The sequence below is a fragment of the Thunnus albacares genome, chromosome 10 (assembly GCF_914725855.1).
Source record: "Thunnus albacares chromosome 10, fThuAlb1.1, whole genome shotgun sequence".
NCBI classification, from domain to species: Eukaryota; Metazoa; Chordata; class Actinopteri; order Scombriformes; family Scombridae; genus Thunnus; species Thunnus albacares.
This window is the reverse complement of record NC_058115.1, coordinates 10003134-10015831: the sequence shown is the minus strand read 5'-3', so window position 1 is coordinate 10015831 and position 12698 is coordinate 10003134. Positions and strand designations below refer to the sequence as shown.

Genomic DNA, 12698 nt, shown 5'->3' with positions numbered 1-12698 from the left:
AAGATAACTGGAGGGTAGTGGTTTTCATTATTTTCATTTCTTGAGAGGTGTTTTCTCAGGCGGACTTAGACATACAGTAGATCATGAGCCGCAGTTCAGTGCACAACACATGTAAATTATAGGTGCTTTAAATTTTTCTTGATCAGAATATCTTTTTTTTTTTTTTTTTTTCATCATGTGACTCATCATGTGACTCAACTAAAGCAGGACAGGGACAGAAGGAGGTTATAAACCAGGTTAATGTTAAACTTATTAATGGAATTATTTTTGTGGATTATTGGATCTTAGAACATTGTGACACCAAACTGTCAAGGATGTCACACTGTCACATTTCCCGTCAGTGACACAAGCGTGTGCACATGTGGAACTGTAGATGTTAGTATATATACAGTATGTGTGTGTGGGTGTGTTGAGATGATGTTTGTGAGCGACGATGGGAGAGGTAGAGGAGAAGAGAATGAACCGTTGATACACTTACCTGTCACACAGGCAAAGCCAGCCAGCGCACATCAGCTTGCCCTCTCTCTGCCTGTTTCTCCTCTGTCTTTCTCTCCCTTTCTCTTTCTCTCTCTCTCATTACTCTGTGCCCTTCGCTGTATCCTCCATCTGTTGTTGTGTATCTCAGTGCATCTAGAAGTTATTTTGGGGCACAGTTGCCTAGAACAAACACACCTGTCTGAATTCCTGCTGCCTGTTAGACCGGCAAGGCTGACACTGCACCGCTGGTAAATGATAGAAAGAGAGAGGAAAGAAACAAATGAAAAGCAGAAAGGTGGGGGTAACAAAAACAAATGCAGGGAGGGGACACCAAGGAGGAAAGTGGAGTCAGCGCTTTTTCTTAAAAAAAAAAAAAAAAAAAAAAAAATCAGTTTGCAGTCTACCTGTCCTCTTGGAGGAGCGTCAGCTCAGCTCCACATCCCGATGACTCATCCCAAAACTAACACTTCCCTAACAGTTCAGTACCCGCTCCATCACTTTCTTCCCTCTCATTCGATGAAGCATTGAGCAATTCAGCTTGTCAGGGCTGCTATATGTTCTCAGTCAGTGGAAAGAGTGAAGTTTAATTGACTTAAAATGTCGATGGGTTGCCCGACACTGTTATGAATTATGAGTCGTCATTCATGGTGTTCATCTCCGCTTTGACAGGTATCGCGGTGGATAAAAATGGGCTGATGTACTTTGTGGATGCCACCATGATCCGTAAGGTGGACCAGAACGGCATCATCTCCACTCTGCTGGGGGCCAACGATCTGACTGCTGTACGGCCACTGAGCTGTGACACCAGCATGGACGTCAGCCAGGTAAGAGAGTTAGGTGGAAGTGAAGAAGAGACAAGAGGTGATGGCGTGATAGATGATGGCCTAACAACCCCATGAGTGCTGAGCTATGATGATTGTGTGGACAGCAGCCAGCCAGGGGGGTCAGGGAGAGACTGATTTAGGGAAGGATTAAAGTGTCCGTGGATAAATGGATGGATCAAAAGAGAGAGCGGACTGCAGTCACTTAAAAAAATGAAGAGGAGACTTGTCTGAGCCTTGGCATCCTTTCAAAACGCCTCCATCAGCATGGATATAATCTCATGTAAAACTTCTTCTATCTGCCTACCAGGTGCGTTTGGAGTGGCCTACGGACTTAGCAGTGAACCCCATGGACAACTCTCTATATGTCCTGGAAAATAATGTCATCCTACGCATCACTGAGAACCACCAGGTCTGTACCACAAGGCTGGATCACCACTGCAAAACCCCTTACAGTGGGTACTCACCATAGGGTTTTGACAGGATTTTATCCCAATTAGGCTCTGTCAAGCCAACTTAGAAGTGAAAGTTCAAATTCTAACATAGTTTTGTCATGCTAAAAGTTTTGCAGTGGTGGCAACATTACTGATTAATTAGCTCAAGGAATGTTCTACTTTCTGGATTTTATAACTGAAAGTGTTATCTGCACTATTTTAGTAGCTAACCAATGCTAACATCTCTACACATTTGTTGAATTATTACTGTTCTGATCGTGGATGTATGACTTCTCTGTTGTTGCCTTACAGGTGAGCATCATAGCGGGGCGGCCGATGCATTGCCAAGTGCCGGGGATCGACTACAGCCTCAGTAAGCTGGCCATCCATTCTGCCCTAGAGAGCGCCACAGCCATCGCCCTGTCCCACACCGGCATCCTCTACATCGCTGAGACAGATGAGAAAAAGATCAACCGAGTTAGACAGGTATGAGAGGGAGACATATTGTACACATTTGTCTGGATGTCTGGTTGTTTTAGAGTGAATTTGTTAGTTTAACGTTATTTTCTTGGCTTGCAAAACAGACAGCACAGCTGGATAGGCTGTGTGGGTGTTTTTTTTTTTTTTTAAGATATTCTGAGATTGTTTCAGATCTCCAGACACTACATTCAATTCAGGCCCTTTTTTCCTAGTCCTCCGTTTTGATAACTGAAAATGAATTTTGCTTTTGGTAATGGATTTTCTTTCATAGAGTGGTGACTTTTTTCAATCCGATCATTAACCCTTTGTTCTCTTCCATTTTCTGTCTGTGCATTTTTCTTAGGTGAGCACTAATGGAGAAATCTCTCTCCTGGCTGGTGCCGCCTCCGACTGTGACTGCAAGAATGATGTCAACTGCAACTGCTTCTACGGTGACGACGGTTATGCCCCAGACGCCGGCTTGAACTCCCCCACTTCCTTGGCCGTGTCCCCTGATGGGACACTTTTCATCGCAGACCTCAACAACATACGCATCAGAGCTGTGCGAGCCAATCGACCCGGCCCTGCCGTCTCAAGCGTGGGATACGGAGGATCTGGGGGCGCGCAGTATGAGGTTGCATCGCCGAGGGAACAGGAGCTATATGTCTTCAATGGGGAGGGGCTTCACATCCAGACAATTAGCCTTGTGACTGGGGAGCCGCTTTACAACTTCACCTATGGTCCCGACGGAGAGCTGGCCATACTGGTGGACAACTGCAACAATACAGTTAAGGTGAGGAGGGAAGGCCTGGGCCAAGGAGGAGGAGCCGGCCTGCTCAGACTGGTGCTGCTGCCAGAGAATCAAGTGGTGACTCTGGGACTGGACCCCACTGGAGGGCTGCGTAGCGTGTCGGCCCTGGGCCAGGAAGTGGCTCTGATGGGCTACAGTGGCAACACAGGCCTCCTGGCCACCAAAGCTGATGAGACTGGATGGACCACCTTTTACCAGTGAGTGTGTGTGATAGTGGACAAGGTGTCTGAATGTGTCTGTATATTTCAACCACTTTTCTATGTATCTAAATGAATGAATTTCACAGGCTTTGCTCATCTTGTTCTGTTGCATTCCCTGTTTTCTTCACACAGTATACTGCTGCCCCCCAATGTTAGTTTTTAAAACAACAATTCCTGTAAGATGTCCTGTTATGTTCCTCTCTGGCACATTGCTGTGTGTGTGTGTGTGTGTGTGTGTGTGTGTGTGTGTGTGTGTGTGTGTGTGTGTGTGTGTGTAGCATATATATGGTGTAAGTATAAACATGCACTTCTCCCCTGCAAATCACCGTGACTGCAATCTCCCCTCTCCCAGATACGACAGCGAGGGCCGCCTGACCAACGTGACATATCCCACAGGCATGGTGACAAGCCTCCACCGCGAGATTGAGCGCTCCATCAACATCGACATCGAGAGCTCCAGCAGAGACGACGATGTCACCGTCATCACCAACCTGTCCTCTGTGGAAGCCTCGTACACTGTCGTGCAAGGTAGAGACACACTCAGCACATACGTACAGGACATACAGTAGGAAACGAGCCGGTCATGAATTTTTAATGTAATTTTTATGTGGCACAAAGGTGGACAAATGCTGAGCTCAAGTCATCATCAACACAAGGCAGTACAATTCAGAATTTAATATGAATGTTGTTCATTAGTGATACTTTGAGTAGATAAAGATGAGCCTGTTCATATTGTATCAATGCTTTAAAGAGACACACACAAACTCTAGAACTAATTAATCTTAGTATTCACAAACACTGTGGTGATGACTCTAATTGAAAGTCTTGTAATTTTCATTCAGTTATGTGCACAGACCAGGAGATCATTTTCCTTCCCTACTCCCTATGTTCAGCCTTCTTTCTCTCTCCCTCTCATGGAGTAAAATTACCAATATATAGTTGTTAATCCCAACTGGGATCATCCTGCTTTTGAATATCATCACAGCAAAATTCATTAACTCATGTAGAGTGAATCCTCCTCATCCCTCAAGCTTTCTTCTTACACACATACACACACACACACACACACGCACAGAATCACACAAGCACCAACATACAGCTCTCAGCCAGTTCCCATGATCCCTTAGCTTATTTGGTCTGTTTAGAGAGGAAGAAGAAGGAGAATACTTATCTCTCTTCCTCTGACCAGAGCGAATGGCATGACAAGAAGTATGAATTCAGACTGCAGGCTGTTTAAGTCCAAAGGTCTCAGAGAGAATAAGCTGTAGATGTATTCAGTGATCCACCTGCGAGAGATGTTCACAGAGCTGTAAGTCATTTAAGGTTTCCACTGCACTGTGTGGGTTTCAGCACAGCTCTCTGCTGACATACTCACTTAACCATCTCCCTCTCTTCCGCTCTTTCTCGCTCTCTTCATTAACTCCTGCACAGTGAATTCTCTTGGCCCTCCAGCTCTCATTTCTCTCTCTCTCTTTCTCTCTCTCTCTCTCTCCGTCTCTCCCTCACTTCTGTTATATTACGAGGTTGTTCAGACAGAGAGAGCAGAGAAGATTTATCTAAAGGCTGTTGCTGCCAAGTCAGTGGAAAAGGCTTCACTTGTCTATTTGAGGCATTGTTAAAATGTGCCTGGAGCTTTATTACAAATTGGCCTTATGGATTACTGTCATTTATGGTGGGGCTTCAAAGGGAGACACCATCTGATCCCCTCACCTTTTTGTAAATGAAATAAAAAGATCCCCCACCACCACCACACACACACCCTCTGCGTCTGTCAGATATCTCTGAGCTGAAAACAATTTTATCATACGTTTAATCATTTTTTTGTGATTAAGACGCCTGTTTTCAGACACCAGAGGGAAATTTTAGCCTCAGCATTAGGCAGGGGCTTATCTGTTTCCATTCTTGTGTTTGAGAGTGAATCATTACACTGTAGAGATGCAGAGATAGAAGAGAGATGTCAGTTTTCATTCAGATTATTTTGTAAGAATAAGATTCAGTCGAATCAGGCACAAATATTTTCAAGGCATGATCTCTTTCTCACTGACAAATTTTTCCACTTCTAGTTAGCTTTGTTTTAGTAGAGCAGAACATACACCACCTGCTTAAAATGTGTTTTCCTTGATGCGCCAGTTTCAGGCATCAGTAACTCCTTTCCTGGAACATTTGTCAGATGTTGGTAGGCGTGTTGACAGAAGTGAGCATTCACTCAAATTAGCTGTGATTGTCTCTGATAGGCAGGTTGAGTATGCATTTTTAATGTTATGGAAACATTTGGGTCTGTTAACATAGCCTTTACTCTAGTACTCTCTTTAGCTGCAGTCAGCCATGTCCTATAGAAGGAGTGGGAGGAGTAGGGATAGGATCCAAATAGTCAAACGCTTCTGTCTTTTTTTTCCTTGAACCCAATGAAAAATGCTGTGAGGCTGAATAAGGTTGTGAAGGAAAAATCATACAAAGTTATAAGAAGATAAGCACAGAGCTTAGAGAATCTGACTGAACTTAAATGAGAGCACAAAATCATGTGATGTCAGACAGAAAGTTAAAAACTTTCGTGTCATCATTTAAAAAAAAAAAAACTGAAACAAAGAATAGTGGATTGGCAATTCTCAATTTCCTTTTTCTAAGGGTGAAATTTCAGCCAGCTGCTATCATTTCTATTACACTGATATTTGCAGGCCAGTTAACTTAGAAATTGACCTTCCTAACTAAAGAATACTTTTCAATGCTTGCAGGATTTTTGTTTCCTGAGCTCAGCACTATTTCCCTCACTATGTCTGATCCCAACCTAATGCTTTGGTTAATAGATTTGCTGGGATTTGGGTTTGACATTAATTCCGAAGTAGACAGGAAATTAATGCAATCCTTGACTTCGTGCTTTGCCTGTCTTACAGTATGTTCACTTGTCTCCCTCTATAGACCAGGTAAGGAACAGTTACCAGCTGTGCAACAACGGGACCCTGAGAGTGATGTACGCCAATGGAATGGGCATCAGCTTCCACACTGAGCCCCACATCCTGGCAGGTTCTGTCAGCCCTACGATTGGTCGCAGGAACATCACCCTGCCAACAGACAATGGCCTCAACTCCATTGAGTGGCGTCTGCGCAAGGAGCAGACCAAGGGAAAGGTCACCGTGTTTGGCAGGAAGCTAAGGGTGAGTCATTTAAATCTAGATATTTAACAGCCCTTACATTTCAGCATCAAGTAAAGCTCAGAAATATTTCAAATTAACCTCTCCACTTTGCCCTTTTTTTAGGCTCATGGCCGTAACCTCCTCTCAATTGACTTTGACCGCAACACACGCACAGAGAAGATTTACGACGATCACCGCAAGTTCACGCTGCGTATCATGTATGACGCTCAGGGCCGGCCGGCTATGTGGTTGCCCAGCAGCAGTCTGGCAGTGGTGAATGTGTCCTATTCTACCACCGGACAGCTTGTTGGGCTGCAGAGGGGGAGCATGAGTGAGAGGACAGAGTTTGACCCCCAGGGACGCATCCTGTCTCGTTCTTTTGTGGATGGGAAGGTGTGGAGCTACAGCTACCTTGACAAAGTAAGTCCATTTATCACTAACACTGTCATCTAAGAATGAAATCTCACCAAGACAAGGAAATTGCAAGAATGAATAGTAATTTGGACTGTAGAAGTGAGTAATATAATACATCATTTTCATGGTTATGAAGATTCAAATTTTTCAGTTGAGAGCAAATTACTCCTGGTCCTATTTCACAGGAGGAAAGTCACCCATTCATAATGCTATTATACTAATCCATATTTTGACTCTGTCTCCGCTTCCAGTCCATGGTGCTGCTCCTGCAGAGCCAAAGACAGTACGTCTTTGAGTTTGACGCCTCAGGTCGGGTCACAGCTGTCACCATGCCCAGCGTAGCTCGCCACACCATGTTCACACACGTGTCAGTGGGCTACATCCGCAACACCTACAACCCCCCAGAGAGCAACGCCTCCATTATCCATGACTTCAGTGAGGACGGCAGGCCCCAGGCCACACATTACCTGGGCACCGGCCGCCGTGTCCTCTACAAGTACGGCAAGCTGGCCAAGTTGTCAGAGATTGTGTACGACAGCACTGCTGTCACTTTCGGCTACGATGAGACAGCTGGTGTGCTGAAGATGGTCAATCTGCAGAGCGGGGGCTTTTCATGCACCATCCGCTATCGTAAAATGGGCCCGCTTATAGACAAGCAGATCTACCGCTTCAGTGAGGAGGGAATGGTCAACGCGAGGTTCGACTACACCTACCACGACAACAGCTTCCGTATCGCCAGCATGAAGCCAGTCATCAGCGAGACACCACTGCCCGTTGACCTCTACAGATATGATGAGATCTCTGGCAAGGTGCAGAAATGTTGTCTATTTCAATCATTTTGAGCATTGATGTACAAAAACCTTTTTGGCTGCCCGAGGACTCACCTTTTCTCTAAACTTTTCTGTCCCTCCTATAGGTGGAGCACTTTGGAAAGTTTGGGGTCATTTACTATGACATCAATCAGATCATCACCACAGCCGTCATGACGCTGAGTAAGCATTTCGACACCCACGGTCGCATCAAGGAGGTCCAGTACGAGATCTTCCGTTCACTTATGTACTGGATGACAGTGCAATACGACAGCATGGGACGAGTGGTGAAGAGGGAGCTCAAAATCGGGCCGTACGCCAACACCACTCAGTACCGCTATGATTATGATGGAGACGGACAGCTCAGCGGCGTCAAGGTGAATATTCTGTGTGGAGAGAGTTGGTATTTTGAGGATTTCTGTCTTTAGAAGCTTAAGTCTTCATGACAGCTAATATAGCTCAGAAACTAATCTATCACTGACATTATACCCTGAACTTATTATTGTGTGAAGTAGTTGGTTCTAACAGAGGCAAAAAACTGATTGAATCATATTTATAAATCTTGTTGTTTTATTCAGGTGAATGACTGGTCTACCTGGCGCTACAGCTATGACCTGAACGGCAACCTCCATCTTCTGAACCCTGGGAACAGCGCCCGGATCTTGCCGCTCCGCTATGACCTCCGAGATCGCATCACACGCCTGGGAGATGTCCAGTACCGGCTGGATGAAGACGGCTACCTCAGCCAACGTGGGTCGGACGTCTTTGACTATAACTCGAAAGGTCAGCTGCTGAGGGCCTACAATCGAGGCCCCAGCGGCTGGAGCGTTGTGTATCACTACGACGGGCTGGGCCGCAGGGTCTCCACCAGGAACAGCCTGGGACAGCATCTACAGTTCTTCTACGCTGATCTCAACCACCCAACCAGGGTCACACACATTTTTAACCACTCCAGCTCAGACATCTCCTCGCTCTACTATGACCTGCAGGTAGGCGTCCTGTTCTTATATTACCATATATGAGCAAATACTGAATATCTTTTCTGAGAAACTTGAAACTTGAAGTTTACATACTTATAAATATTGTTGTTAGAGCAATACCATTGCAACTTATGGCAAAAGCTTTATCCTGGAATATAATAAAAATGAACTAAAAACTGAATTTCTGACTATCTCATGATCAGGGTCACCTGTTTGCCATGGAAGTGAGCAGCGGAGAAGAATACTATATAGCTTCTGACAACACTGGCACACCCCTGGCTGTCTTCAGCAGCAATGGACAGATGATCAAACAGGTAATACTCAAAGTGGCCTTGAATCATGAGATGGTATTGCTATGGTTGCCATGAAAACGGTGTTATTCCTCATTCCATTATTCCTCCTTTTTGTGCTGATACACAAATAAAAATGGTGAAAAAAAGAAAACCGCATAATGCAAATGCTCCTGCCATCTGCCGTGCCCCAAGTGTCCTTGTACCAGACACTAATTCCTTATCAGCTTCAGGGACGCTGGTCTGTTACTGACCCTGACCTTTCCATCAGAAGAAGAGCTGAGAATCACTGAAAGCAAACTGACTCTGTTTATGTCACCCAGGTGCAGTACACAGCCTACGGAGAGGTGTACCTCGACTCTAACCCAGAGTTCCAGCTGGTGGTTGGATTCCACGGTGGTCTCTACGACCCCTTGACTAAGCTGGTCCATTTCACCCAACGGGATTACGACGTCCTGGCTGGGCGCTGGACTTCGCCAGACTACAGCATCTGGCCCAAGATAGGGAAAGATCCCTCTCCGTTTAATCTGTACATGTTCAAGAACAACAACCCCCTCAGTGACATGCTGGATGTGAAAAATTACGTCACAGGTAGAGGATTGATATGTATAAATATGGTGCACATGTTGGCATATCAAAAACTTCACTACAACAGACACAATGAATGCCTTATTTAAAAGAATTGACAAAGTAAACATACAGGCACATGTAGATCACCACTATAAGCTCAACTTAGCTTGTTATGCCCTGACATTATCAACGATATCTCTAATGTGCAAAAAAATCTGATTGTTATGGGCAAAATAGTTAATGCAACATTGTACGACAGCTGGCACAGCTAATAGAATTGCATAACACCAGCTGAGACACAAAAGCAAACACACTGTCAGTTTTTTATGGTAAAAAATGATTCATTTGCCACCATGTTTAACTTTGTCATTCAGCAAGGTAATTTCCACCCTATCTGCTGTTGTAGATGTGAAGAGCTGGCTGGTGATGTTTGGCTTCCAGCTCAGTAACATAATCCCTGGGTTCCCTCGACACTCGCTCTACTTTGTGGAGCCACCGTATGAGCTGCAGGCCACCCAGCACTGTGAGAACGGACAGGTACGGTCTGCTGTGCACAAAGAAAATATGGCTATTCTCCTCATGAAATCCAATATTAAACCCATTGTAGTGATTCAGCTTTTATCATGAATTTTCATTCTGATACTTTTTTTTAAATACTCTTTCTTTTGTAGCTCATCACTGGCGTGCAGCAAGCCGCAGAGCGTCACAACCAGGCGTTCATGGCCCTGGAGGGTCGTCTCCTCAACAAGGAACGTCGCAGACGCAAGGACAAGCCTGGCCACTGGTTCGGCACCAGCACCCCCATCATAGGCCGCGGTGTAATGCTGGCACTGAAGGAGGGCAGAGTGGTGGCTGGCGTGTCAGCCTTGGCCAGTGATGACAGCCGTAAAGTGGCTCTGGTGCTGAATGGCGCCCAGTACCTGGAAGGCACCCATTACACCCAGGACGGGAAGGACTGTCACTACTTTGTGAAAGTGGGCTCTGCTGACAGCGACCTGTTGGCCCTGGGGCTTACCAACGGGCGCAAGTCACTAGAGAGCGGCATCAATGTGACGGTTAGCGGCCGGTCGAGAAGAGGAGTGACTGTGGAGTTTGCTGTGCCGTCGTTTGTACTGAGCGTTCGGTACGGACTCGCTGTGGACGTGGTGGATGAGGAAAAGGTCAGACTGTTGGAGCTGGCCAGGCAGAGGGCCTTGGCTGGGGCCTGGGCCAAGGAACAGCAGAGGGCCAGGGATGGGAAGGGAGGCAGTCGCCTCTGGACGGAGGGCGAGAGACAGCAGCTCCTAACAACAGGTAGAGTACAGGGCTACGATGGCTACTATGTACTGCCTGTGGAGCAGTATCCAGAACTGGCTGACAGCAGCAACAACATCCAGTTCCTCAGACAGAACGAGATGGGCAAGAGGTAACAGCCCACCTGAACTCGCTTGAAGGGCAGACTCTTCCCCCTCTCCCACTCACTTCTCTAGATCCTGCTCCTTTTTCCTACCCAGCCTCCTCGACCCTACTCCTCTCAAAACCCATGGAGAATTAACCAACAAATGGGGTTACTCACGGAACGCTGCAGGGAACTTTTGAAAAGAATGACTCAACAGAAAACATGTTATTGTTAATTTTACTGCCACAGGCAAAAAATTTAAAGTTTAGTCAAACGGTTCTGTTTTTTGAAAAAAAACTTTGAACAACTTAAAAAGCACTGAAGAACTGAACTGTTGCTTAATGAATAAGAAGATTCCCCTTTTTAAAAAAGATATTGATATTTTCGCCCATATTTTTTGGGTCACACTGAGAGCGGCCATGACAGCTACTGAACACACAGTGAAGTTGTTCTGTGCTGGCCTCTGCGGTGAAGGCTTGTCTGTCTCTAATAGACACTAAAGGAAAAGGGACCAAAGTGGAGACAAAGCCACCCCAGAGTGCCGCCATTACAACTACACATTAAAGGAGGACGTCATAAACAGCGACATACAAGGCAATGTTAAAGCTCGTCCAATACTATGAGTCGTCTCCCTGTCTCAGGCCTCCCATCGTCCACCACGGACCAGTCCTCTGCTGCTGAGGCAGCACACATCCAACCAAGCAACACACAAGCTAACGGCATCCTTGAACAAATCCGAGCTGTTAATGGACAAAAAAAAATAAACTTTTTAAAAAAACAAAGTCAAAAAAATGATGGCTATATTTGTGGACAGTGGTATCACACAGCATTGTTTATTTTGAAATGGGGAGAAGAATCATATTACTACATATGTGTCCAACTACACTAAATTTCAGGATGTTGCGTATACTGTAGATGCCGTAGTTTTGTACGTTTCAGTCGCGGTAGAATTGTGAGACTTTCACCAAGGCACTTCTGTACAGAACGATCAAACACACCACTCACAGAGTCCAGAAAACATGCTAAGTTAGTATTTATTTCATTTTATTCTTTTTTATTTATTTATTCTTAGTACTATATGACAATCATGAATGAGTCACCAGTTCTATTCAAAATGAACTTTAATGGATGAGTTTATTTTCTTTTGTAAAATATGTAAGAAATGTTCATTTTGTTTTTGTATTAATTTCAGTTTTCTGCCAGGGCAAATAATAGTCACTCTCAAAAAGAATAATTTATGTAATAAAGTGTTTAAAAAAACGGTTTATACTTTAAATAAAGTCTTTAAAACTGTGAAATCTGTTTTTTTTTTTTTTTTCAAAATATATTTCGATGTACAGTGTATAGACCTACCTTTATGCAGCACAGTAGAATATTGTTCAGAATATCAAGTTTTATATTTCTAAGAGGAAGTGGCTTGTAATGTGCAAAATCTTTAGCTGGTCTTACTACTCTAGAGTTTTGTGGCACTCTAATATTCCATATCTACAATATCAATCCCCAGTTTGTTGTTTTTGACTGTTTTTTTGTTTGGAAGCAGAGATATTTCTGTCCTAGATCCCAACAGCAGTAGCAGTAATGGATCCCTCTCACTGTGAAGAGACTCGTGCTGGATGTCATAATGTACCAAATCAGTATTATCAAAGGATGATTCTTATACATTCACTGAAACGAGACTCTTCTGAGAACCTTATCAATAAAACATAATTGTTTACTTCACCTGAGCGATGTGTAGTTCACTTTCATCTCATTTTTGCATTATAAAATGATTGATGTTCTTTTCATGATAGCAAATTCCACCAGACTTGACTGACATACATTCGCATTAGCTGCATTTCAAAAACATTATTAGATAGCTGTTGGTACACCAGACAGCTCCATTGTTTAAAACAAGTTGCTTCCTTCTTTGTTAATTGTGCATCAA

The 12698-nt window shown here is 44.5% G+C and overlaps 1 protein-coding gene across 4 annotated transcripts in view; it reads left to right on the top strand.

Annotated features, from left to right (window-relative positions):
* Positions 1 to 12493, top strand: part of tenm2a (teneurin transmembrane protein 2a) — a 153652-nt gene extending 141159 nt beyond the window's left edge. For all 4 annotated transcript variants that reach the window (XM_044363519.1, XM_044363518.1, XM_044363517.1 and 1 more), the window contains 14 exons: positions 1147 to 1301; positions 1609 to 1710; positions 2045 to 2218; positions 2556 to 3199; positions 3555 to 3730; positions 6119 to 6354; positions 6457 to 6753; positions 6999 to 7556; positions 7664 to 7933; positions 8135 to 8545; positions 8740 to 8850; positions 9150 to 9417; positions 9803 to 9933; positions 10068 to 12493. In XM_044363519.1, the coding sequence (XP_044219454.1) occupies positions 1147 to 1301; positions 1609 to 1710; positions 2045 to 2218; positions 2556 to 3199; positions 3555 to 3730; positions 6119 to 6354; positions 6457 to 6753; positions 6999 to 7556; positions 7664 to 7933; positions 8135 to 8545; positions 8740 to 8850; positions 9150 to 9417; positions 9803 to 9933; positions 10068 to 10805 (4271 nt within the window). In that variant the 3' untranslated portion in view covers positions 10806 to 12493. The remainder of the gene's footprint in view (positions 1 to 1146; positions 1302 to 1608; positions 1711 to 2044; positions 2219 to 2555; positions 3200 to 3554; positions 3731 to 6118; positions 6355 to 6456; positions 6754 to 6998; positions 7557 to 7663; positions 7934 to 8134; positions 8546 to 8739; positions 8851 to 9149; positions 9418 to 9802; positions 9934 to 10067) is intronic.
* Positions 12494 to 12698: the final 205 nt, after the last annotated feature.